This window comes from Colletotrichum fructicola (genome assembly GCF_000319635.2).
Source record: "Colletotrichum fructicola Nara gc5 chromosome Unknown KSG_Nara_v1_contig11, whole genome shotgun sequence".
Lineage (NCBI taxonomy): Eukaryota > Fungi > Ascomycota > Sordariomycetes > Glomerellales > Glomerellaceae > Colletotrichum > Colletotrichum fructicola.
The window spans coordinates 2,030,757-2,058,253 of record NW_027094061.1 but is presented as its reverse complement, the minus strand read 5'-3'; the positions used below and the strand labels follow the sequence as shown (position 1 = coordinate 2,058,253).

Below are 27,497 nucleotides of genomic sequence, written 5' to 3'. Positions count from 1 at the left end.
CAACAGCATGCCGAGAGCACTTGACATACATGGTCGGAACGAACGAGCCAGGTTGTCTTGCGATAAGCCAGCTGCAATGGACCTGCAAGGAGGTTATGCGCCAATGGGAAGGATGTTTTCAGCATGTATTTCCGGGTCTGAGGAACCCTGTAGAAACGAGCATGGCTGTCACGGAACTGAGATCACCGATATGGGACGTGTTTCTCGAAGACGGCATCTTTTCGCTAATTGCTGTCTTGTAGTCTAATAGCGGACGTCCACGCTTTCCTCGTTATTTCTTTGCATAACAGATGGCTGCTCCCGACGCGTTCTACCGTACATTCTAGTGACTAAATCACAGGGCACCGGGTCATCTGGCGTCCGGTCGATCATGGCGACCTCCTTTGCATCTAACGTTTGCGCAATCAGGGCGAGCAGGCCGTTAGGCCCGTTAGATCTTTTCAAAAACCGATGCTGACGGTTCTGTCAGTGGAATCCGAAGTAACAGTCGGTCAACATAGCGTACCTGTCTGTCGGGCAGCGTCTCCTCATGGTGTGTCAGTAGGAATTCTCGCGCAACGAAACTGAGGGGCAGCCGCTGTAGCTGTGACCGGATGGAACGAATAATATTGCCGTATACTCTAGACCAATATTGCTCGGCATCGGCTACGACATCGACGGCCGGTTGAAAACAAATGTTCAGCACTGTGCGCTTTAGACACAACTTCTAGAAACTCGATGAAACTCGTCGCAAAGCACCTATCTTAACAACGCCACAACGCGAGACGCGGATAGACTCTATGGGGAACCGGATCTTCTCAGCCACCAGATGGTGAATGGCGTCAACGACCTAGCACACAGCTCAGTACCGCCCGTAAAGCCGAGGATGGCCACTCGATCTGCTCACCTGCGACAAGGCGGAAGCGATATGGATCTCAGTTATCATCGCAAGCTCTTGCAGGCCGACCTCGAGCTGTTCGTGTATGAGGAAAGCGACCCGGGATTGCTGGAAGATGCTGTGTATTGCGGCGACATTCCTGTGGGCAATGCGTCCAATCCCATCAACGCCTTGCAGCCACGTCAACCGGCAAACCGCGAGTTCCTTGCTGCGACGGTGTCGAACCAGGCAAGGCTCATCAACAGAGCGCTCCGTGAGTTTCTCATACTCATGTTCGACGCGGTGCTCTACGTGAATCAACACAAGGCGCTTCGACACACCTAGAGGTACTCGGGTGGTTGTCTTTATTTGCATTTGAGGTGCAAATATGGCTTGACCAGAATGATGCTGGACAATGGGGCAGAAATGTGCACTGCTCACTAATGAGAGCTATACTGAAAGAGCCATATGGAAAGGAACGCTGCGCGATATATCATATATGCAAAGGTGTGTTGTGAAATTCTATTGAGGGACTTTGAGAGACAGCTTCTTTCATTCTTACGCTACTGTATTCTGTCATCATAGTTCTCGTGACCACCTCATTGCTCTTCATACAGGTTTCCAGCTTAATAAAGGAGAATATGTATGATAATAGCGAGAGTGAATAGGATTGACTGGAAAGACTCATGACAGTCGTGACAAACATTGATGCGAACTATGGGGCAGCAAGCGTATATGCCTTTAGATCAGGAGTGACCTAAGGTTGCCGTTATGTGACATATGTATAACGAGAAGCTAACAGCCACTACCTCAAGAGTCGATCGTAGAAAATTAATAGATCGAGCCGCCCGTTCCATTGCCTTATAACCGGGTCAATGCTGACAATTTCATTCGTATTCACTTACTCTTCTTACCGTGCTTTATCACTATGAATGAATCAAGCCCGGTTCCGACCCCGGTCGACCTACGCTGCTCGCTATGCTCCCAACGTGCCATGTTTGCTCTGACGCTATCATGTTGTCAGAGCCTTATCTGTGGGTACTGTAAGTTGGATGCCAATCTTCAAAATAAGGCAAATCATCTCATACAGTCTACCTAGGCACGTACAATCGACACGCGAAATGCCTGGTGTGCGAGCAGTTGACGGCGAGCGAGCCGACGCCCGACAAGGACACCCGCAGGAAACTATTGAGGTACTTGAGAGGGCGTCTTGACACACTTGTGCGGTAGTCCGCCTCATACTTATATATCAATCGCTGAGCGCGTTCTAGAAGGCAAGGAAAACCGAGACACCCAACACACTGCCCCTCTTAGAGTTAACTGAGTCACGCGCGTGCGGATGACTTTATCCTGAACTATATATAGATGCGAAAATCAACAATAAAGACCGTGAACATGCGCTGGCTAAACAGCCTAAACGTCACTGTGTGGGTGTGCTCCCTACTTCTGTTCCTCTTCTACGTTACGCCTGGCTGGGATACTGATCAGCATTGCTCCTTATTGAACGTGAGGACCCTTGCCAACCAAAGCTCTTGGGCGCCGCCTCGGCCTGTCTAACATGTCAGCAGGTGACGACAACAAACCTGGTGAAGAACGTGAGCGACGCATTTGATGTCTTTAATAGAGAGCCAAGCCGGCGACGGCTGACTATTCCCGACGATATTCCCGATCCCCTGAAATCCATCGCCACTAAAGCTGGGGCACACGTGGCCACTGTGGTCGCGTCGGTGGATAACGCCATCAGCACGGGCGCCGCGGAGCTTATGGATGGGCTGAACGGGTGGAGCGATGCCGTTCCCGTCTACTTCTGTCTCCAAACCCGGGGCGTCTGGCAGCTAGGGTACCCAAACGACACGACCGAGTTCGTGCCGTACGGAGAGCTGAGTATGTCGCAGACGTTCCGGATCACAGTGCTGGAGGATCTGTGGCAGGCGGCCCGGCTGGTTGTGCCCGGTTTGCCGGAGGACGTGCTGTTGGAAATGGACAGCGCGGATCTCAACGCGCTCAGCAGGGTGGGCATTGCCCCATACTGGCTTTTGTCGTTTGTCCTAGTCGGCACATGTACGGCCGTCGTAATATCGATTACCCTCCCGCAGGGTCTATTACTGCTGTGTATTCCTCGCATCTTGACGGTTGCTCTTCTCTGCATTGTGGGGTGTGCTGCCGTGGCTTGCATGGCTATCTGTTTCTCTCTTCCGCCGCTGGCCGGTAAGGCGTTATCCGTTTTTGGCGCGAACGTAACGCTCCAGCCGGGTATTGCTCAATGGCTTTCGGTGGGTGCGGTCGCTTGGACGTGCATGTGGGCCATTCTCCAGTGTATATGTTTGTGAGCGACGGGGTTGCTGATCATGGGATTAGTCTATTAGTAGTTAGTTATAAAAGATATACGTCAGAGATACTTTCCACAGTCTTGCCGGAAGCTTCCCCGTTGTTACCTGGCGACTGACAAACGTGCGCGTGGAGTGAAATGATGTATTGGTTTGTATTATTAGGGGACGAACCGCAGCGGAGCCAACCGGGAAGGTGGGCCTCGGTGATGAATGAGGCCCGACCTAGCTAACTAACCAGTATTGGCCTTTCAACGTTGGCTCATGGGGCCGGCCCTCGTCAACGAAGGAGGAAAGATGGTGTTGGTAACATTGCGAAGAATTAGTGAAGAGCAGCATCTATCCATATATTATTTTACGGCATCAGGCCATAAGCTGACCTCCGATTCTATCGCTCAATATAGTTGCCGAGTCCTTTACCTCTTTTCATTAGTTTTGCTATGTTGGCGGTCATAGATGGCGAAAGCCGCACTGGGGATATTGCGGCCCTGCACGCTCGTGGAGTCCCTCCCCAAGGTCACCACACAACCCTCGACGGCACTGGCCGAGAGGAAGGATCCACAGGCAATCGTATGCAGTCAGAAACGTCGCTCGCCTGCTGTATATTCTTGAGACGTAACCTGCCTCCCATCCTATCGCCACAGCTTGTCCCTTTGGGAAGAGACCAACCGCAGTATACCAGCGGGAAGCCTAAGGTATCTCTGCCGACTTTACACGATTTAGGACTCGACAGGTTTCTTGCTAAGACGCCCAAAGCGAGCGGTTCGCGGCAAAGACCGAGCGAGGACCCTACTACGGCCCATTGGAACCTACCGCTAAGGCCCAAGCTGGATCAAGAACGCCGCTTGCACCCTCGCCTGCCGTGCGCGAAATACACAGCATCGCAGAAAGCGTCTATTCGCAACCTACTTAGCAGCGGCAAACCGTGCAACTTCACACAAAGAAAATTCGTACGGAAAAATGCCCAGCCCTACCGACAAGGTCTTCATTGTGTATGCCATAGGCACGGTAGAGGAGGGTGGGATCGCCCATCCTATCGCCAAAGCTTGCCAAGTACTGATTCAGCCGAGGTAGAGGAGAGGAACGTGGAAATACGGGAGCTATAGATCCCCCAACAACGCATCACCTCCAGCCACAACGTCGCGGGTCAAATAAATGGAGGAGTATGAACTGAGATAAACGCAGCAGGTTATCTCGCTTAGTGCGGAGAAGCAGCCAATCAATAGAAGCCAAGCCGCTGTTTGGGCCAATGGCGGTGTTGTATTCAAGATGAATTGGAGGAAAGGCGGATATTACCGGGGCGGACTCTCACTGCAGTCTAGCTGCACAAGACGGAATAGAGAGGATAATAACCGGGCCAATTCTTTTGCAGACAACCTTCAGTATTAGTATGTCTTTACGCATGCGTTATTACCTTTCTTTCACAAAATGATAGGAGCTATACTGGAGCATAGTAATGATATTTAAAAACAATTTTCTCTAAGCTTATAATAGAATACAGCACTATCTCCAGCGAAAACAATTAAGCCTGACACGTGCAGCGGGGCGCGTCACTCATCCCTGGAATAGTGGATGTGATGAACGTGGTCATGCCAGTTGGAATCTGCAAACCATCTGATGGCCCGGCAGATGGTACACCAGTATTGGTGCCCGTCCCGTCTGTGGCTCCTGCAGAGAAACTGGATAGCGCGCTTGTGGGTTCATCCAAGGGCACTCCGGATGAAGCTCCAGATGGACTCTCAAACGGCGTTGTAGACGAAGCCACGGAAGAAAGTCCCGTAGTAGTGCCGTCCAAAGTAGCGACAGAGGATACCTGAGTAGCGGACGCAGGCGGAGGGCCATTTTCGTCCGTGGGGGCAGCTGTGTGAAGAGAGCCACCTGGGACTGTTGAAAGCCACCGGTCTGTGGCAGTTTCCGCCGAGGGCTGAGAGGTCTCTGTCGGCGTGCCGCCGAGCGGGGGGTAGCTGGAGGTAAGTGCACCCGCCACCCCACTTGCCGAATCGGCTGGCGATGATGGAAGCACGGAAGAAGCCGCGTTGGTCGCCGGGTGGGTCGCCGGGTGGGTCGCAATATCCGTCGCCGGATCCGTTGCCGGGTTCGTTGCTGAACCGACCAGATTCATACACGTACGGGACATTTGCAGGGAAGAGGGACCGGTTGAGGGACCAGTTGAGTCCGTCTCTATCTGCGGCAACAGTCTGATCATCTGGCACTGGGGCTCGTCATCACCGCCGCATAAGAATGTCACTTTTGCATAGGCTGAGGTGAGGCCGGCCGGTAGAGACATCGCCTGCAGCAGGTTGGTATCACACGCGGTGGCCGAGTTAGTGATGTTGACGTGCTGGGAGCTGACAACCTCGTTTTGGGCGTCTAAGAAGTACACATGTGCCTCAGGGCAGGCTTCCGCGAGTTTAGAGGTTTCGAAATATGCGACGCTCCCCATTTGCATGGCCGGACCTCTCCGGCATTCATTCTCGTCGGCATCGTCGTCCTCTTTATCAGATAAAGACAGTGCAAGTGTAACGAATAGGATAGCAGTAATGAAGGGCAGATGCATTGTCGGTTACCAAGTTTCAGCGCGACTTAGGTGGTTTAAGTAGGACAGTCTTGGCCGCTCGAGTCGGTATAGGGCACCCGCTCGTGCCGGACATACACTAAGATTAGATAACGCTGAATTTTAGTCATAATGCAATCACCCAGCAGCGACCGGATGCTAATCATCAGTGCGCTATTAACCGTAGATTTCATCTATTTTGGAAATAAGAAAAAGAAAATACACATAGTCATCATTAATCAGTTATGGCACGTACTTCTGCGGTATGTCTACTAGTCACAATTTTAAGCCGACTGACGCTATGTGTAAGATAATTATATAGTGTGAGTCATGCGCCAGCGTATACATCGATAATCTCCTATTCATCTTAAGTTGATTCAAGTGAATAATCACCAAACTCGTATATAAAACAGCTGTTCTCCGTCCTATTTGCTATCGCAGTGGACGTTTCTATAGCCTTACACTACCCTTCTACTATTAGATATGTGTTGTCATATGGAGAGGTTGTTTGATGAAATGATGAGCGACATTATAGCATCGAAGCAACTCTTGCAGGAGGCATTGCAAGCTACGGATAAGGATAGAATTCAGTGGAAATGTAGATGTTCATGCGGTCTCGCTATTAATGGGGCCCTATTTCTTATTTTTTTTAGCGCTGTTGTTTTGGGCATAGCTTGTAGTACTATTAAATGATACGGATTAGATATCATCTTTATTTATCTTTACACTTTTGCTCCTTTATCTCGTCTATACACACTAGCTAAGAGGCTTAATATGAAGTGTTTTAAATATGAAACGTCCCAAAACTAGCTTCATAATAAACTTAAGGATTTATCTTAGCTGAATGTAGTCTTTGTAATTGATATATTGAGATGTAAGCAGCATAGATGATCAGCGTTTGCGACTAATAGTCTATATTTTGAAGTCACTCGCTACTTATTATTTCACTTAAATAATTATCTCAAGCAGGCAGACAGGCGGGGTTTTTATCTTCGCGTTGGATACTATTAAAATATTATGGGGAATTGGGCTCGGATTTCAATAGATTGATACGCATAGAGATGGCAGGGTATGTGACACTTCGTGTTGCAATGTTGTCCCTTTCTCTCTTTTGTTCTGTCAGATTAGAGGTAGTAAAAGAATAGTGAGGTATTGTCTTGTTCTTGTGTGTGTTCAATAATAAAAGATCTTCTACTATTTATGTCCAGAGTGAGGGCTTTTACCCTTATCCATAGAGTTTGGCATAACCATAGAAAACTCTTCTCAGCTCCTCTCAAGGTCGCATAGTGGCGGACACCTTTCATAGTGACTGACACCTCTCAAGGTTATCATGGCCAATTTGACATGTTCTCTCTAACTATGGCAAACTCCCACGACATCTTTTAAATGTAAAGATCCGCTATACTAAGGCTCTAGGAAACATAAGCAAAACACTGGGCGGTGTCGTGTTTCTTCTATTTCTACGCATGCTTGATTTCTAGCAACTACCTCGACGCAGGCTTCGGACAGGCTTGTACGAACTCCATCTATTACGGCCAGCTAACTGACAGTAGGGTTTGTGTCGTAGTAAGTTAGGCAATGACAAACTGATAACAGTCGTAGGTCTGTAGTTGAGTGAATCGTAGATCTCAAAGGGCTTAGTGATCAGTCAAGTCCTCAACAACGTCGTAGAGTAATCGTCACTTAGGATAGCTGAAACTATATAGAGAAAATCACAAAGTTGATTGCTGAAGATCTATGGAAGTCTGAACTCGAACGAGGCCGAGCCCATCCTATATATAAGTCTAGTTCTGAACCGTTCCCTTGTTCCGTTGGTGAACAGTCCCACTGATCACTTGTAGGGTACTGGTGAGCGCTTAGTGAGCGCTCACCGGTGATCACTGAGCGCTCAGTATATCCTCACGTGACTTATACCATAGTTCTTTCCGTCCCGAGAGTTCCCTTTTATCCCCGTGATCCTGTATACAAGGTTGCGTCTTAACCACCCTGCTCCCTAGTCGGGCGTTCTTCGTTGGTCATGCCTTACGGGTCGTGACACTATCCTAGCTGGCGACGCGTCTTCTTTTGCGCAGAGTCATCCGGCTTTGTGCCGGTCGTTGACGTTTCGCCTTCCTCAAACAGTCCTTTACTGGCTCTTGCACCACGTATAGTTGTAGAGGTTGGTGCTGTTGCGTGGAGTATATCTCCTCTATTGACGCGGGAAACCCCGTAATGGAGGCCGACTTCTCATTGTGCTTGACACGGATATCGATGCGCCGGCTCCACGATGAAACCCGGAAAGTGACTTCTGCCCGTCCTCGAGGAAGCAAGCCGTACTCCTTGCCGTCAACTAGAACCATAAGGCCGCGATACTCAGCAGTAAGTATCTTCATAATTGCCGCGTCGTCTTCATATATACACGCTACGGTGCCCTCGCAGCGGACCTCTCTATGCCGTCCAACGACATTTGGTGTGTTCTGGAGCTGAAAATAGAATCGAGCTGAGATCATGGCAAAAGACGTCTGTCTCATCTTCGCCCAGAGCTCTGCATCAATGCCAAGCTGTCGCTTCAGCTGCGATATAAGCCGCCTAACGGCGCTTGAATCATCCAATGCGACTTCCTCCATCGCGAGAACAGGGTCGACTCGCACGATCTTCGAGTGGCCGTCTGTCACACAAAGCTTTGCATATTGCTGATGCCCAGACATGCCGTTCAATTGATGATGAGTGAGACGTGATAGGCATCCGAGCCTTGTATTGGGTGCAGCAGTCGCAGCCCCACATCCGAGCGAAAGGATGTAGTCTGGCGACTCCTTTGTGGGAAATAGGCGACGAACTTCAGACTGGACGTGCGGCAGAGGAATGTCTATGCCATTGTAAAGGACACAGCCTCCGACACGCTTAGCTGGGAATAGGCTATGAACTGTCAGCCTTTCTCAGGCTGATGCCACTTCCTAGCCTGCGACTCACCAGGGTGCTGCGGACGTGGTTTCAGCCCTGTTTAAACATGTCAACAAAGCATGCCTCCATAAGGCCTCAGCAGACTTACGCTTCTCGCACAAGTATATCACTTGCCAGTTTGCCGTTGTTATCGTAGGTCACTGGACCCATGTATGTTGTTAAAAGCCTGGACGCGCTAGTCTTGGACTCTATGGTCGTCACGGCCACACTCATTTGTTCATATGGCTTCGTTTCGTACAAAGACGCTCGTGGCCCGCGTAGTCTGGCGTCTCCCACGATGGACTGCAACACCGGTCCACTCGGGCTATAGATGCCATCTTTAAAAACAAAGCGGAGCAGCTGAGCCATCTTCTGGCACCATCGGCCAGCCGTCGTTGTCGCCTTTGGGAATATCTTTTTTGCCACCTCCACAAAGATCTTTTTGCATCTATCAAGAGGCCATTGCATGACACCAATAGACAGCGCATGAATGCCTCCTACTCGTGGTTAGCTCGTTGACGATTCGCGGGCGCAATAAGTGGACAGTAGCGGGTGGGTGGGTCGACCTACCGACGCTGGTGCCGATGGCCAGGTCAAAGAAGACGCGGATCGGCAGCTTCGTAAGCCTCTGTATGTTTTCTAAGACCAGTAGCTGTATGATGCCTTTCACTCCAACACCGTCCAAGGCCAGAACCCTATAGCCGGCCGTGATGGGCTTCAGGCGGATAGCGCAGCCACTAGCAAATAACATGCCACACTAAATGCATTGATCAAAAGCCGTTACCGTTCCCATCGACTGACGACCATATATTCGGCAGCATGTCTCGCATACAGCACATTCACATGGCAGGAAGATGTCCGCCGGCCTGACGAAGCACAAAAGACAGAGTTGAGAGGAGCGAAAGTTGGCAAGATTGGGCTGATGCCCTCTTAATAGCTCAACACGAGAGGTTTCATAGTGTCGCGGCGTGTGATCCAGAGTGGTCTCTGCTATCTTGTAAACACGGGAGGAAACTTCAGCTATGCCGTGAGCTGTGGGGACGACTCGCTGGCGGCGGAGTGCTTCCGTCACGATACCTCGATGCAGCTTGTCGTAAACGACCTTCGTGCAGAAGCCTGCGTTGCGTAGTTAGAAGTCGCCATTGAGATTCATGGCATGTCTACTCACCCTTATACAACGTTGCGGCATCTATTGCGATGGCGTGAGCTAGTATTGATAATCTCATTTGAAGAACCTCGTCCTCTGATGTGGCCTGCTCTACCCAAGAACACCAGGCATCAGCGAGCCACTTATTTGCCTCTTGCAGGGGCTGTGGTGTGCGTTCAAGATCGAGGGCAGTGACGTAGTTTATACCCGTCTTGTGCAGAGGCGACGGAGATCGACTTGTCAGCTGCCGTAGAAGGCCACGAGACAACTTGAACATAGTATACCAGTCCCATAAGAGATGTCTTGCGGCTCGCATCGCCCGGACCTCTTTCATTCGGTCAAAAACGCTATTAGGCAGCCTTCCGCTACACTCATGGACCGAGTGTACGGCTACCGAGTGAAAGAAGGACGATGATGAATCCTCCTTGAGGAGGGTTTGGAGTCGTTCCAACTCGACATTATTCCCGGCGTCATCCAGTACGACGGCTACTGCGGGCGGAACACCAGCTCTAAGCGGCTGCATTCCTGCATCCATAGAGAGAGCCTGTTGCGGGCAGACACAGCATCATGCGCGAAGAAGCAGATCACATCGCTCAGGGCGGTCGTCCACCGACTAAGTAGCCCGCTGGTGCTGTCACAGCTCACTGTGTACCAATCATGTCTGTAATGCGGGCTGCATTGGCCTTCAGCTATGGGGCTACATTGGAGATTGACCTCGTTCAGAACCACGCCCTTTCTCCGGCCGAACAACGAGTATATGCCCTGACGCTGCTGTGAGTCTGCTGTGTGGCGAACGATGCTCACTATAGAAGGGGTCTCGGCACGCTGCAGTGTAGGAGGCAGGCTGATGACTGCAGTTGGCGGATTGCCTTCGACAATTCGTAACCACGGGTAGGTCATAACATTTTTCAAAGACCATAGTAGTAGGCTTTAAATAGCCTTAACGATTTGGCTGTCCAAATAAGAAATAACTGTGCGTTGTCGTTATGTCCCTTTTAACACAAGTGATAAGTCATGGGCTCATAGTTTGTCACCACATTATTAACAACCCGGGACATTAAGAAGCCTTTAACATCAGGCTGACTTGAAAGTTATACTAATACGTTCTATGCAGCTGAATACTATTTAGCTATATAACCTCGGCGGCTACTATGCACCATCGGTATGGCGCCACCAATCCTAGAATGGACTTGTCACGTGTGTTTAAAGAAGTATAGATTTTCCATAACCAACCGATGCCTCGACGATGGACATTATAGCTGTGTGAATCGACGCGCAAAATGCTTTGATGTTGTCAGTTACGAACGAGGCAGTATGCGTCGTGGGCGACCTGCACGGTTTGAGGGTTGTTTTTGGGATTGCCAGTACCCGTTTCAATGTAGAGAGACATCAGCGCAAGAGATGTGGACTGATTTCAGCATGTGAGCTACGATTAATGTCATTAAGTGTTGCATTAACTAAATCATCCTCTTATACGATATTTCATCAATATTTACAAATGCAGTAGCAGGCTGTTTCTGTCAAATTGGCCATGATAACCTTGAGAGGTGTCACTCACTATGAAAGGTGTCCGCCACTATGCGACCTTGAGAGGAGCTGAGAAGAGTTTTCTATGGTTATGCCAAACTCTATGGATAAGGGTAAAAGCCCTCACTCTGGACATAAATAGTAGAAGATCTTTTATTATTGAACACATAGAAGAACAAGACAATACCTCACTATTCTTTTACTACCTCTAATCTGACAACAGTCGCCTACAGTGGTCGATAACGATCTCTTTTCATCAAAGGCTCTAAGGAGATGCAGACCTGAGCCTGGTCGCTACTATGTTGGCGACTGGTCATGTTTACATAGCAAGCCATCGCCGCTGTTGTCCTGCGGCTCTCAATTGGAGGACCTCTTTGTGGATAGCGTCAAACCGGGTATTACGACGTCGTATCTCTACTACTCGCAAGACGCGTTCACCGGGAGCGGCATGCATATCGAAGACCTCGCCGTGCCGTCAGTCAACATGGTGCGATGGGGGGCGCCCAAGCAATGGCTGTTTATCACTCCAGAGCCCGACAATGTGAGGGCCTTTGAAAGCAGATGCCGCGAGACTTTTCAGCGGCAGAGAAAATCTGCCAAACATCATTATGCGAGGTCGGAATGTTCACAATTCGTACGTCACACTAATGCACTCTTCACGAATGAGGTTCTCCGCGAGTGGGGTATTAAGTTTACGGAAACGACTTGCCGGGAAGGAGAACTAGTGGTCACTCTTCCGGGGACATACCACCAAGTGGTCAACCAGGGGGAGAACCTAGCTGAGGCCGTGAATGTGATGTGGAGTGGCTGTACTGAAGTTCCACTATCGTACGCGTGTTGCAGCCGTAATCTGTGTGGACATGGCGGCGGCATTTCCCAAGACGATCTAGCGCCCAAAGGACAAGTTTGTGGGGTTTAGTTATGTTGCGTAAGCTAAGTGAAAATGTCTAGCTGTTATATCTAGATATAACAACGCATTTTTTAATATTCAAATGAGCGTCAGGCAGCAAAACACGGTACCTAACCAACGCTTATCTAGGTACCGAACTAAATAGTTAGGTGGATTTATGACGTTATGTGTGTTACTAGGAAATCCTAGTCCACGCTCACCACCTGATCGTGTTTTGAAATGTTGCAACGTAAGGACCCGTCGAGCCTTAAAACAAGCAAGGAAATGGTTAGTGCTCAGATTGACACACGCTTGAAATGACTACACATCATTCTACCTGCTGTATCCTATCTCACATTAGGACAACTGCGCTGCGGTTCTCCTTCTCCTCATACGACTCTGGCTCGCCGCGTCTATCGAACATGGAAATCTTAGCAGTGGCCTTCGTCTGCTTCCTTTTAGTCATCTCTGCGTACCTGCTGACGCTTCGCCGGGCTTCGTTCCGAGCTCCTCTGCCACCCCAGCCCGTGAAGCCGCCTTACCTGATACCAGGAATCAGTCATCTCGCGGCTATTGTTTTCAACACAGAGTCATTTTTGAGAAGCCTGCAGTATGCATATACCACCCACCCAGCCGTGATGGAGGGGTCTGCTAACCGGGCGCAGACGTCAGTTTCAGGGCAAAATCATCACTCTATCATCTATCCTCCCGATGTATTATGTCTTGCCGGGAGAGAACATCCAAGCAATATTCAGGAAATCTGATGATAACCTGCTGCCTGCGCCCAGCCTTTTAGACTCCCTCCAGATATTTTTCGGACTGCCCGATGAGGATGCGGCCGTCTTCGACCACATAGGAATCTCGCACTTTGAACAAACCAGAATCGACACTAGATATCACACGCACCATTCAGATCCGTCCAGGCGTATAATGGAGCACCAGCGGAAGGACTTTGCCAAGTACCTCAGCGGCCACAACCTAAGACAAACGATGCACCAGTACGCCGACATCTTCCGACAGTCTGTCTGGCCACGAGATACAAATCGTCACGAGTCAATACACATACCGGACCTATACAACTTCCTACGGGATACTATCTTCCGTGCGGAGGTCGAGGCGCTGTACGGCAACCAGATGTTCGAAGCTTGCCCTTCGCTATGCGCCGATTTTTGGGCGTTCTATGACGCCTTTCCTGTCATATCACGCCAGTCGCCACAGCTGCTCTTTCGTTCTCACTACGCAACGCGGGACAGGATGATACGCAACTTCATCAACTGGCGAGGTGCGCAGGGCTCGCCTGCTTCATCTTTCCCCAGCACAACAGAGGATACATCCTACGGGACGCCATACGTGCGGGATATGGTTAGACGGCATGAGGCGCTGGGCTTCTCGGAAGCTGGAATCGCGAGCGTCATGCTAGGCTACCTGTTTGTGTAACGTCGTCTTTCCGCTAATTGATTGAGCTATTTGCTGACTCCACATTGTCTTCTAGAGGAACTGCCAACACGGTACCGGCGGCCATCTGGATGGTCTTACACATTCTTCGCGACGCCAGCCTCACTAGCCGCATCCGTAGTGAGTTGGGCATACTGCCCGGTAAACAGCCACAGCTCGATGTGGGCTTGCTTATAAAGGCCCCACTTCTCAATTCCGTGTATCGTGAAGTTCTCCGGCTGCACGTGGCCGGAACAGTGGGGCGTAAGTCGTCGCTCCACGGAGTACAGCTCCGAGACGGACGGGTGCTTCTGCCCGAGGTGCCCGTGATGTCGTCAAGCTGGCTTGGAGGCTTGGATGAGTCGTTTTGGAACACTGGGGCGACGGTGGAAGGGGTGCCAGAACACCCCGTCGACGCTTTCTGGGCGGAACGGTTCCTTGCTTACGAGGACGATCCTATGAGTGGACCGATCCGCCGCCATGACCACGAACCCGCAAAAGAGAAGACGGCACCCAAAACGGCTGACGACGATGCGAAAGCTAGGTTGGTCAGCGCCGGCATCCAAAACCACTGGTTCCCGTTTGGGGGTGGGGCAGGAAAGTGTCCGGGCGAGCTTCTGGCCAAGAGCACGATCCTGGTCACGGCGTTTCTAGTCCTCAGCGAACTGGAAGTCGAGATTGTAGACAATGAGCAGGCGGCGTTCACTGTCCCAAAGCATAGAGCTCTGCCATTTGGCAGCCACGCCTTCGGAAGAGAAATAGCGGTTCGCGTGCATCGGCGCTTATCTGCGCCGCTATGTGACGAATGGGTGGCTGCAGCTGCCTGAGCATCACGGCAGCTGTCAGCTTGGCGGCGAAATGATACGTCCAGCGGGGTGTTACGCCCCGTATGTAAGGCATAACCAACGAAGAACGCCCCACCAGGAGCAGGGCGGTTAAGACGCGACCTTTGCATGCAGGATCACGGGGACAACCTGGATAAGGGAAATCTCGGGATGGAAGAACTATAATACTGGTCACGTGATAATAAGATAAGAAGAATGATCAGTGGGGCGCAGTAGTGAGCGGCGATCAGTGGGTATACCAGCTGAGCGCGCTCACTCATGCAACCAAGTGATCACCCAACATGTAAACAGGGTAACTTTTCACCAGCGGAACAAGGGAACTATTCAGAACTGGACTTATGTAATGACCGACCCACCTGGGCATCGGGCGGCTAGGACAGAACATTTATCACGGGAACAGCAGGAACTCACTTCGGAACGGAAGAACTATGATACAAGTCACGTGACGATAAGATTAGACTGAGCAGATGATGTGGAGTGCTGAGCGCTCAGCGAGAGTTACTGAGCGCTCACCAGCAATCACTGAGCGCTCACTGGTACCCAGACGGGAATCAGTAAGTAGGACAAAGGAACTGTTCAGGACTTGTATATAGAATGACCTGAGCCTGGCTCAAGGTCAGACTCCCATAGCTCTTCAGCAATCAACTTCGTATTCATCCTCAGGATACTCTCAGCTTACCTTCACTGCGAATTACTTGTTGAGCCTAAGACTGATCACCTTAGCCTCTGACGACCGATCTACTATCAGCCTACGACCTACGACTCAGACCACGACCTCAGTGAACTGTTATAACGTGTCAATCCCCAGCTTCTGTTAGCAGACCCTACTGTCGGATAGCTGACCGTAACATAGTTTCTCTTCCCTACCTATAATAAGCGACTAGTGGCATAGAAATTCACTATACTGCTGTCTGAGCGCGCTGTAGCTTAGTTAGTATTGATTATATGGATTAAGCCGAACCGCGTTAGTCAGTTGAAATGGTAGCCGGTATAACTACTTTATATAGAATAGGGGCGGTAGATCCATTATTACTAAACCGCTTGTTACGTAGGTAAATCACAAAGCATCGGTTATAACCCGTAAGGCATAACCAACGAAAAACGCCCCACAAGATTACTAAGCGATTGGAACGTCACCTTTACATGCCGGGTCACAGGAATTCTCAGGAATAGAAGAACTATAGTATAAGTCACGTATGTAGTATTAAGATTAGAGATTAGATCCTTGTGCTAATGATATGTTATTCGTACCCAGGAAGGACGGAGTCCATATGCCACAGATACGGGGGCCTTAGTTAAGGAATGCGGCAGCCAAACAAAGGGCCATTTGGGACTTACATATAGGATGAGAAGGAGGCCGCTCGATATTAGACTTCCTCTTTAGTAGTCAACCTGTGATTACTACCACCCGGTACTTTCAGCTATATCAAAATGATAATTACTCTAAGACCTTGTTGAGGGCTTGATAAGTCACTAAGCCGTTTAAAGACCTATACTTTCGCGACAAAGACCCAACAACTGTTACCGTTGCTATCACCTGTCACGGTCTATGGACCGATATGAAGCTTCGGCTAGACCCTCAGCTATGGAATACTTTGGAAGGTTACAGAATATCGTGGAAGGTTATGAGAACCTTGTCGGCCCTTACTCAATGGAAGCTTCTGGAAGAAGACTCACATGTATTTAAAGATGAGAAGGGCACCACTCTTTCCCAGAATGGATCTTCTTTCCTCCAGCTTGGAATGCTCGTAGTAGTAGGCTAGACCAATGGCACCGACCTTGTCCTAGACCCTTACAAGAACAGGGGACAATGATAACGGATTTGTCATTATCGAAGCTTTTGCTTTGTGCCACAGTTGGTTGCCCTGACCCACTCGTAACAATATAGTGGTTTAATCTTGTATATTTAGGCCCCAGTTACTGACAGCTGTCCTTTGTATCTAGCATTATGGTTATGCCCAGATTGCTTTCAATCACGGACTTTGTGACGTATTTAAATTTGAACAGTCTGGGGAAGTGCCTAGGTCAATCCCAGTCTGGCGGTCGATGCAGGAAGAGAATTTGCAGCGATCTTGAAAAGGCCAGCTTTGTGCACTTCGCAAGCGCTAAGCTTGACGACATCGTAGATGGAGCCCTTTGCAGGCTACATAAGTCTCAAACGGAAACCATAGTGTCCAGATGGCGACATCGACTTTTTCAAACTAGCGATGAGATTCATAATGCGCGGAAAAGAAGGGACATGCTTCAGCACACGATTATCCGCAAACAGTATCTCCTGTCGGAACAGCGACAGAAGAGCAAGAAGTTGAGGCTGCAGCGTAGAATGCAGTTCAGCTTGCACAGCCACGAAAATCGCGGAATACCAACGAAAGCTACAACGGCAGAGGTATTCGTTAATGGACAGTAAAAGGTCCTTCAATTGATGCGGGCTTCCACAGAAGACGAGGAGAGCGGTGTGGGGTCCAATCACATCCTAGATTGAGCTATTGCTTTGAGCTATCTTACTTTATGTCATTAAGAGCGCCTTTCTTATGTTGAGTCATTAACTAAACCCTTCCTAAAGGTTACAGCCAAGCTACTATAGCTTATCAAAATGACCTAATTGTTTTATACGTAATTAAATAAGTAATATGTTTTACTGTAACTATATTGTGGACATTTGATTTAAGTGGCTAGGAAGAGTAGTCTATAGATACTTACGTGTTTAGCATGTTACGAGTCGACATTGGACAAATAGATAAGCAGCTATATATAAAGTCAGTTGAAGTCATTCTATTAATCTTAACGGCATTATATAGTGTGTCGTAATTAATGGTAACCGTTCCTTGATGTAGTGTTTTACCTAGCCGAACACAAGATATATAGATAATGCGCTAGAAACCTTAGAGAATAATCTTTAGGCGTTACGTTTCTCAGAAGCTGCCACGATGAACACGGCGCAAGTAAGCCAGCCCCCATCACCCACGAGTACATACTCAGATGAAACGTTGGCAGAACGGTCTCCCGCTGCATCTTGGTCTCCAAGCTACAGCGTCGCCTCCACGTTAGTGGAGGCCACCAATGCCACCGACGTCGGCAGAAGTGAAGGCCAAGAATTTATACTGTCAGAAATTCTAAGACCCGCGTCGGCACCTCTGGCGGAAGACTCAGCACTCAGGATTGACCAACGTCTATCGGATGAGAATGTGCGGTCTCTTATGTCAGCCCGAAGTTTCGGGTCAGACGACACCGCAGTTAACTCGTTGTCGGGGTCGTGGTCTTCTGGTCGCAGCACGGCGACAATTGCGTCCACGGCGCAAGAGGATCTAGAGAATGCTATTATGAGTGGCGACGTGGTTTAAGTGGAAGCTCTCTGTCTGATGGGTGTCGCCTTGTCCGAAGACCGTCTTTTCCTTCTTTACGAGGCTTGTCTTAGAGGCCCACGTATAGTGAACGCATTAGCCCTTCATCCGGCACATGACTTTGCCGGGCGTATCGGCGGCCCCACAAGCGATTATGTCTTTTATATGGTCCTCAGAACACCCGCTATTGACTTCATGAATCTTTGGGCAGACGGTGCTGGTGCGGCCTTGTCAATAAAAGAGGCCGTCATCCGCCTGCTCCTTGAGAAGGACATCGATTTCACCTTACGAGACAGGCTAGGCGATACGATACTTCACACTGTCTGTGGCGATATAGGCACGCTTAACCTACAGAAAGAGACAGAGGGGTTCACTTTTCTCGAAAGATTTCTTGGGGAAAGTGATGGCGGTTAACAGCGAGACTGTTGTGCAAACATGCCGGTCTATGATCAATCTTCAAAACTCCGGGAGAATCAAGGAGGATGGCATGCGCCAAAACTTTTGGCATACGCCCTTGGGCGTGGCCATTCTGTATAATAATCTCAAATGCGCCAGGCTGCTCTTAGAGCACGGCGCTCACCCACACATCACGGGTGAGTGGGGCGAGCCTCCGATCTACTTTGCGGTGCGCAACGACAGCACGGCCGCCGTCCGACTGCTCCTTGCGTACGGCGCAAGGCCGACTACTTCAACGCACAGTTTGCCATGCTCTGCGGCAATTTTTGAGATTATCGACGATGACCGCAGAGGTCATCATACGTTTAGAGAATAAATTACATAACGTCCCCCACACACTTCCCGGCGCCCCAATTTCGATGTCCTTGTCTACATTGACACGTACCAACTTCAACCAATATTCATAAATATAGTATTATCATGCCGAAACGATGCAACCTTTTCTGCCGATAGAGCTTCTAGACACGCTGGACTGCTATTCTTAAGTTCGCCTGCTAATTGGTAATACTTATTATTAAAGCTCTTGTGGACCTTCTGGAAAAGCAGGCGCTCTATATGCTTATTATTATCCAGTTTGTCGAATGGACTGAGCTGAACCTAAAGCTCCTCTCTTCTTAGTGGCTGCTTATATACCCGCCACACGTTTTTTACAATCAGTCAGGTCAACTATCTCTAGCACAAAGCAGAATCGGAAGCCCTAAATTAACGAGCACGGGACACAAGAACATCTAAACGAAAGTTTGAGGATAAAGATACAGATATAAAAAGCGACAGGACCATTAACGGACAGCCTACAAACGGAGCAGAGGTAGAATAAGCAAAATACGTTGCTCATAAACATCAGATAACTAGCTGGACTACGTATTCATCAGCAAAGTCGGGCAAGAACGGCGAGGATTCAATACAGTTTCTAATACATCTAAACACAAAACCTTTTTTTTTGCACGATATCTTACTGTCATGTGGATGCATGTTTATATAATTTGCTGGAATAAGAAAGTTTCACCTTATCCACCGCCAAATAAGCTATTAGGGTCTCTCTTTATCGTCTATATCTCAACACACTTCCATCAGAATTAAGAGATACTCAAGTTTAACATCGCTATAGATATCGCTTATATCTATCTTCAAAGGGAGAGATAAACTGCAACATCATCCTCATATTACATCCTCGTATTTTCGCCGTTTCTCTACTGTTATCTCTCCAAAGCCGTGCAGTGTCGCAGACAATGGAATTATATCTGATACCCTCGGCCACTCACAATAGCTCATCCGCTTTCTCCGAGACAGTTTCTTCCCCTAGTTCGAAGACGGTGTGGAGTGGTTCGAAAAGCCCGAAAACGGAATGACACTCTTTAAGATATCCTAATGACTGTAGCTCTTCATCTCCAAAACATCTCGGCTTATATTATAATAGGGCGTTATTGATTGGCGCCTGAGACGTCACATTCGAATGACAACTACCCTCTCCGTGGAAGTATAGACAAAGGATCAACAATTGGTGGACAACGTCGTGGGGAGGTGTACTTTGGCCCTGAAGACATCTCGTCAGATCAACTGGCGGCATTCTGACCTCCAGTAAGGCTTTGGCCAGGTGCCAAGCATTGGCTGCAGCACTCGTGGCGGCCGCGGTCGAGCTCGAATTCAGGTAGTTCATCGCATGTACACTTAGCGTCGCAACAATGGGAGAGCGTAAAGCAGCCTCCCACGCGAGGCAGACGTCCGCACCGTCGTCAGCAAAGAGGTCGTAGTCGAGAGCTTCAATCAAAGCGGCTTCATACAGCCTGATTGTGTCTTCGAGACATCCGCTGGCGTCTTGGCTCACCAGACTAAATAGCGATTCGCTCACATCTTCGGTGGCCGATCGTTGCTCCATCAACTTAATCGATACAGATAGAGCAGCGCAAATTATGTGGTCCGATATAAAGACCCTCTTCTGCTCGAGAGTTCTCAAGTAACCTAAAGCGCGGACAAGGGATACTTGATTGTAATGAAAGGACTGTCTCGATAGCAAACCAAATAACCTGGTCGCACGGCAGCCGTGTAACCACATGACAAGGAACACAGACGATACGGCGTGATTTCACTGTTATTACCTGGGCTGCGCACCCTTTTATGCGACGGAGTACATTCTATGAGGCCTTTTAGGGCGGTGATTATCAATGTAAGCTATTCTCATAGGTTGTCGGATGAGAAACGGCTGACACCCCCATCTATCAGCCGGATCTCTATGCCGATATAAGCTATGAGTGATAATTCTAGGCTGAAGACTAGTACTACGAATCTTTCCACGTCGGATCACTGGAACATTTGTGGTTGCACTGGATCCGTTAATCACTTACCACACCTACCTATGACTATTGAAGCGGTCACAGGACTACAGAGTAGTCAATCGATTACGTCCTAAGCACTTTGAGCACTTTAGTCACCTCTATTAGAGACTTGACGTGTTATGAAACCATGGTATTTGTGTGTAGCCTGACCACCTTTGTTTTGCTCGCCAGAATCCAGCGTTCGAGAGAGGACCCCAAGTATTTAACATTACAAGTCCTCCATTGCCACGAGAACATATCTGTCCCCCAACTCGCTTCATCAAGCAGAGACATGTCTCCTAAGCACTTGTGCGTCGTTTGCCATCTGCCGCGTTCGAAGTCCTTCCATGCAAAATACGCCGCACAGTCGGGCGACAAAACTTCTTTTGGGGTTTGTAGAAGATGCAAAGAAGGAAAGCCAGTTGTCATTCAGATACACCACCACCACCATCATTATCATAGCGCGTCCCAAGCCCATCACCACGATCACACAGAGCGGACGGTACACAGTGGCAATGTTTCCCCTGCGGTCGTCGAGCTGCCCGCGACTCAACAACCGCAGTATTCTTTCAACTATGAGTCTCCCCCTATTGTGGACATGAGCAATAAGCCGTCTGTGTCTGCTACTTATCTCCAATATAGATTCGCAAGTTGAGATAGGGAACCCCAGACTAGGTTGTATGTATCTCTTAATACAATCCTATACTTTAACTTTTGACGTTGGTCTCCCCATCTGTATCCAGCGACGTGCGACGACAAGGTAAGGTTCGATCCAGACTGTAACGCGGTATAAAGAAGCTGAGCAGAAGTCCAAAGCCAGCAACAACGGCAAAGACGGTATGCACACTCTTGAATGCAAACGCGTAGGCCCTTAAGATAGAGTCCTTATGGGCGCCACTCGGTAGACTGCGCAGTGTGGCAACGTACTGTTCGGCATGGTGCGCTACCGCAGACTGCTCTTCCGGTAGTTTTATGGCCATAAAGTTCTGGAAAACTGATGACCCAACATTTACCCCAATCGCCGTGCCGAGGGTCCGGGAAAAGAGGTACATCGCCGCCGACCCCCCGGCGCTCTCTTCTGGGGTGCTGACACCAGAGACGAATGTTTGCGCGTTCAGTACAAACCCGTGGCCGACCCCCCCAACCATAAGCGTGCATACCCAGAAGACAACAGAAGTGCCGACGCCCCACATGATAAGCAGGACAGACGTAACCGTCGTCAGCATCCATCCGACCCAGATCGCCCATCGGTAGCTATTCAGCCGACTGATCATAACGCCAGACACAATAGACCCTGGAATGAGAAGGACGGAGACCGGTAGCATGGCCACTCCGGAGGTCGTTGGGGTGTAACTTAGGACAGAGAGGAAATAGAACGGCACGTAGTATAGTTGGCCGTATAACTATGTGAGATAATTGTGTTAGTAGATAACGGCCAAATCATTTTTGTAATGTCAGGGACGTACAATCAAACCTTGCAGAAAGCCCAGAATGTAGACAAGTACCGAGTTCACACTAGTGAACATGGTTTTCTTCAAGAAGGGATGACTTGCGTATCGGGCCTCGTAGATGACCGTCGCAGCCAGTCCGACGACACCCAGCGTAATTGGCGCAACAGTCTGGGCGCTTCCCCACGCAAATTGCACGCCACCCCACGAGATGCCGACGAGTAGAGAAACCCAGGACGCCGTGAAAAGAAAGCCCCCCAGCCAGTCGATGTGTGTGATTGCAACAGTCTCGACCGGTTTTTTCAGTTGGCAGAATAGACTGAAGAAGGCAAGACAGTAAGCGCAGATCGGCAGGTTGAGATAAAAAAACCCAACGCCACGTCGTGTGTTCAGCTACGGCGCCGCCGATAATTGGCCCAGATATCGACCCGATCGCCCAGGCCCCTCGGCTAGTTGATGTGAGCGATTGTTAGCAATAGGGCAACAGAACATGATAACGACAGTATCTAACGGCAATGGTATGGTGGACCTTACATAATCCCATAGAACTTGAATCGCAGACGTAAGGGCACGATGTCGGTGAAGATGACGAGACAGAGAACGTACATCCCACCAGCGCCGACACCTTGCACCACGCGCCCTGCAATCATCAAGGCGATCCCAGACGTGAAGCAGCACATCAAAGTGCCCGCAGTGAACAAGCCAATGCACGGGAGGAGGACTTCACGGCGTCCAAAGACGTTGCTGACAGACTCGATGAACGGCATGACGACTGCGCACGAGATCAAGTACGCCGTGCCGACCCAGAAAGCCTGCGTCGATGTTCCACCAATATCCTGGATGATGGCCTCGTTGTTCTGTTGGTCTGTTACGCAAGTCATAGCGCCAGCATTGAGCGCCATTGACTCACCGAGAGCGAAGTGACGATGATGTTGGCGTCCAGGGCGATGACCAGGGACATGATCGACAACGAGACAAAGATGGCGATCTTCCGGGAAGACATGGTCCAATGCGGCGGAACGTCGGATTGAATCTCTGCTAATGCAGCCATGCTTGCGAGTGGATGAGTGTAGAGTAATAGTGCAAGAAGCGGTGTGGTTTGAAAGGACGCTTCGAATTGGTCTGCCCTAGGCGGTTAATAGGCGTAGCAGGATGTCTTTTAATGACTCGAAGCGCTCCACTGCAAACTGAAGACTGACAGTGGACTTCTATCTGGGAAGATACAATAGCCGTTGATTGAAATGTGAAGTGGCCACATTGCTGGGCTGTTATAGAAAACAACACGCGCATAACAACGCGACCGTATCATAGCTGTTTTCTAACTCATCGTTAGCTTTTTCTGTGACACCCCTGCTACAGGTCTCCAATACTATCCATGAGATCTGCGCTAGAGTTCTACAGCAGCTACAAACACAGCCTATTTGTTTATTTTTAGCATCACCACATTTGGGATATCGTGTTATTGCAAATGAACATACCTTCTTGGTAGCGCCGCTACTATGTGGAGTCTGGTTGTGTGACCCTATCAGTGGCTCGATGGGGCAGGCCATGTTGTTATGTTATGTTTGCGACGAACAGCAAGAATTCCCGTGCAACGATAAGCGGATAGAGCTGGATTGAGGTTGCAACGTTGTGATTGAGAAACATGGTCCGCCTCGAGGGCTGAGTGCCGATTTCGTTTCAGTTTTTGGGGCGCATGTTGGAGCCGATATAGCGTCAACCTTTTCCTTCATCAGGTCTATGTATATCAATCTGCAGTAAATCAGATGATTCAAGATATGCATGGCTTAATCATTACTATAAAGATAAGTGAAGCGGAGGTGGTCGGTGCATCATGCATACCGCGTTTGAAACGTAATGCACAGCCGATATATCCTGGGTCTGTCAATATGAGTACTATTGGGCACACAGTATCTTCCTCTTCTCTAAGAGAGTATGGGTCTCTTCAACCGGCTAAACCGCCAGACCGATCACGTAAAAGATGAATGTTGAAGCACAACAAACGCATCGATATGTAGCGTTAGAACAGTTATCACGCTCATGCGCTGTGACCGACAGATGTATGCTGCCTGCGAGCAGATTTTGGACCGCAGCACACATGCTGTTTTGTGGGCTTGCTACAACTTTCGATGTCATGATCAGGTCGTCGTTGATGTTGTAGGAAGAATGGATCTTCGAGACTCTACAAATAATATTAATGAGTCCTTTAAAGACAGCCCACTAAACAGCCGTTTATTTTATTGCGTGGCATGCATTTCTTGTGGCTCTTGCATCTATACACTATAAAAAGAGTAAAATAAAATGTATCAATAACACCTTGGACCCATGCTGGTACGCAGCAGAGTATGAAAATGAGCGGAATCTCTGCGCGAGCCATTAATAGAATCATTGAATGGCGTGGTGGAGATGGCTTTAGCCGCAAGGTGCTCAACCACCACGGTTGTTGAAAACTTTGCAGCGTGAGTTACGCTGAAATGACAACGACGAATAAAAGCCGATCGAGGTCGCAGTGAGGGTTCTGGCAAATGGATCCAGTAAGAACAATCTTCCCGATCACCTTATAGGGGGATGTTTGCTTTTTCTTAACGGGCAAAGAGACCATCCCGAACCAACAAAACGACTGAATCCTCCGACTGCAAGCACGTTATAACGACCACAGAGCTTCAGACGGTTATGTTGGCGAGCTAGTATGTCGTGGTTTCAATTGGTCTTGAACGGAAGATAGGCTTGTGTATGTACTGTAAAGTATTCAAATTCAGCAATGCTGAATGACTATCTTGGGACAGCTCTTCCGCTAGGACTTAATTTTGAATTGCGCGACCACGTTCACCGGGTCAGCCCCTCCGTACAAGAGTAGCCAGATATACATAGATAGTAATAGTAAATACTTCGCAAACAAATACGTAATATACATATTGGCTGTTTGTATTATGCCTTATTAATTGCGCATGAACAGGGAAAGATGTCGATATTTCGAGAAACTAGTACTAAAAAGACTGAGTCAACACCTCCGACCGTTGCGTTCCTTACTACGTATACTTAAATATAGCTGTGAACTTGAAACAACTGGTTCATTTTACCATTAATACCACTGCAAGAGCAAAGGTAAGGTTAGGTTGAGCCTAAAAGTAAGCAGAAGCAGAAACAGACGCTGATAGCTGTCATAAGACATGCAAACTGGGGCTCTCTACAGATTTCCTCATGACTGAATACCTGAAACACCCCTGCACCATTCTGAAACCGAGTGACAGTGTTTTAAAACATAGCAGATTCCAGAGCAGGTACGAGGACTGCATTTGGTTTGGCATTATGGATATTGTTCGTTCTGCTGACGGTCTATATGTATGTCGCTATCGGCGTCACGTTTTAGCTTCTTCATACTTCACGCAGTTTTGAACATGACTCGAACCACAGCAGAACAGAGGCGACGCAATCGAGAAGCACAAGCAAAGCACCGCAAAAAGGTGAACGATGAAATGAAAAGGCTGAGGGAGAGAGTCACGGCGATGGAGAGGTTCGCCGAAGACGTCGCAGAAGCCGTACACTGCAACGACCTGCCGCAGCTTATGCATCTTATCCGGGACATAAAAGGATCTTCGGTACAGACAAACGTAACAATAGGGCCGCTAGCACAAGAAAGCGAGACGCCAGCGTTGCCAAATCTGGAGCCACCTGTCGAGGTGTCGTTGGTGGGGCAGTCATTAGAGAATCCGTTCTCCGTCTTGGAGAGCGTACCATTTTCTGACTTCGACTTCACCATACCGACCTTTGACTATCCTCCTTTTCCACCAATAGGCTCACAGGACCTATTTGGAGGAGGCCAGTGTCCAATGCTAGCTTGGGACTCATCAGCTGTCATTAACAGCGATATGCTGTTGCCTCAAGTTCCCCTTCTATCTTCACCTTGGACCTACCAAAATCTATTAGCTAGTATATAAGTACAGTAGTGTTAAAACCTAATAAACTACGTTATTTGGGTGATAAACCTTCTAGTAGGAAGCATATCACGTAGTTATGCAATAATTCAGTTCATCAGTTACGAATTTCTATAACACGGCCGGTTAGTCAAGTCAAGCAACGCTGATTGCTGTCGATTGTCTATATAAGGCCTCGTATGACACTTACATTAGCAAAAGATGATGTTCGTTTTTTTGATATTTGCCACCACGTTGCATGCACAGAGCGTTGTTCTAACCATCGTCAACAACTCTAGTGACCATACTATATGGCCCGCTATAGAGGGTTCTCCGTTATCGGAGCCCACTCTTAGCGATGGAGGCGTCGTCTCCGGCGATCCCCTACCGGAGGGCCTTGCCTTGTTAGCTAACTCAACAGTCAAGGTTGCCCTACCTCAAACAAACTGGTCCGGTCGGCTCTGGGCGCGCCAGTACTGCTCTGCGGATGGAACAGGCTGTGTTCTTGGAGACTGCGGCAGTCGAAGCTGCTGGGGCCGGTCCTCAACGTTGACCACATTATTCGAGCTAACGGTCCTCAGTGACAAGATTTACTACGACATCAGCCTCGGTTTGTATAATGCACAACCTCTTTAGCTAAGGATTATATGTTGATAAAACTTAGTCGACGGATATACCTGCGGCATCACAGTTAAACCGGACGACGACGCATGCGAGCCTATTACCTGTGTGGCTCCGCCTCATCTTGGGATGGAAGATCACCGGAATCGCACGGTATGCCCCCAATCCAATCTGATTACTGACGTGCAGACAGGTGGCGCTCCGATTGGCTGTAAGTCTGACTGTGCAGTGTATGAAACCGACGAATACTGTTGCAGGGGCGAGTTTGACGCCAGCCGTTGTAGAGCAAGCAACCCGTGGTTCAAGAAGACGTGTCCAACGGCGTACAGCTTTGCGTATGATGACAGAGATGCCACATTCACGTGCGGCTTGCGCAACATGACCATTTATTTTGACTGTGGAGATTCTGTGCCTCAATAATGAGCACATGAAATCGGTAGATGTACCGACAGCATACTGAGACAGTTATGGATACTGTGACCTAGGAGGAACGCATGTTCTTTCACCGGACATTGTGGTCTGTCAATGCCTTTTTTCTAGACGGAACAATGATACATCTTTTTGATACACAGCCTGCTGATATCGCCTATGGCTGTTGGTCTATCTGGACATGCCTCCCACGTAGCTTATTATTTTCTTCACGCCACACTCCTACTGCATTCTGCGTGCTTGACTCCAGATTCTCACAATCGCCTCGAGGTCATGCGAGGCTATCATCCCGTCCGTCTGCGGCTGTCCAAAGAAATCTAGTAAATCGCCAGCGGCGACGACGGCATCATCTACTGACACACGGTTGTGGGGGTGGGGCGGATTGAAAAACCTCCCGGGTCCGAAGTCGTCATTGTTACATGGTTCCTCTTGTGCGCGCTCCGAAGGATCCTGGCCCCATTCCCATCCGTCCCGTTCT

At 49.1% G+C, this 27,497-nt stretch overlaps 6 protein-coding genes across 6 annotated transcripts; 3 read left to right on the top strand and 3 right to left on the bottom strand.

Annotated features, from left to right (window-relative positions):
* Window positions 1-243: 243 nt before the first annotated feature.
* CGGC5_v017102 (uncharacterized protein) lies at window positions 244-1,231 on the bottom strand (the record flags this gene model as incomplete). Its single annotated transcript, XM_066153756.1, has 4 exons — window positions 244-453; window positions 506-684; window positions 739-829; window positions 887-1,231. 4 exons carry the CDS (start codon window positions 1,229-1,231, stop codon window positions 244-246), a joined length of 825 nt encoding a protein of 274 aa, XP_066006996.1.
* Window positions 1,232-1,850: 619 nt separating this feature from the next.
* Window positions 1,851-4,002, top strand: CGGC5_v017101 (uncharacterized protein; the record flags this gene model as incomplete). Its single annotated transcript, XM_066153755.1, has 7 exons — window positions 1,871-1,899; window positions 1,956-2,049; window positions 2,128-2,171; window positions 2,269-2,362; window positions 2,425-2,917; window positions 3,640-3,878; window positions 3,940-4,002. The coding sequence occupies 7 exons, from the start codon at window positions 1,871-1,873 to the stop codon at window positions 4,000-4,002; spliced, it is 1,056 nt and encodes a 351-aa protein (XP_066006855.1).
* A 703-nt stretch (window positions 4,003-4,705) lies between these two features.
* CGGC5_v017100 (uncharacterized protein) lies at window positions 4,706-5,740 on the bottom strand (the record flags this gene model as incomplete). Its single annotated transcript, XM_066153754.1, has 1 exon — window positions 4,706-5,740. The coding sequence occupies one exon, from the start codon at window positions 5,738-5,740 to the stop codon at window positions 4,706-4,708; it is 1,035 nt and encodes a 344-aa protein (XP_066006854.1).
* A 6,901-nt stretch (window positions 5,741-12,641) lies between these two features.
* Window positions 12,642-14,480, top strand: CYP93G1-1 (Cytochrome P450 93G1; the record flags this gene model as incomplete). The annotated part of the gene is made up of 3 exons (XM_066153753.1): window positions 12,642-12,829; window positions 12,885-13,652; window positions 13,712-14,480. 3 exons carry the CDS (start codon window positions 12,642-12,644, stop codon window positions 14,478-14,480), a joined length of 1,725 nt encoding a protein of 574 aa, XP_066006863.1.
* Window positions 14,481-21,314: 6,834 nt separating this feature from the next.
* On the bottom strand, window positions 21,315-23,106 carry FUS6-5 (Efflux pump FUS6; the record flags this gene model as incomplete). Its single annotated transcript, XM_066153752.1, has 5 exons — window positions 21,315-22,010; window positions 22,074-22,374; window positions 22,436-22,504; window positions 22,590-22,912; window positions 22,966-23,106. The coding sequence occupies 5 exons, from the start codon at window positions 23,104-23,106 to the stop codon at window positions 21,315-21,317; spliced, it is 1,530 nt and encodes a 509-aa protein (XP_066006988.1).
* Window positions 23,107-26,191: 3,085 nt separating this feature from the next.
* Window positions 26,192-26,972, top strand: CGGC5_v017097 (Pathogenesis-related protein 5; the record flags this gene model as incomplete). Its single annotated transcript, XM_066153751.1, has 3 exons — window positions 26,192-26,579; window positions 26,634-26,743; window positions 26,820-26,972. 3 exons carry the CDS (start codon window positions 26,192-26,194, stop codon window positions 26,970-26,972), a joined length of 651 nt encoding a protein of 216 aa, XP_066006987.1.
* Between the last annotated feature and the right edge of the window lie 525 nt (window positions 26,973-27,497).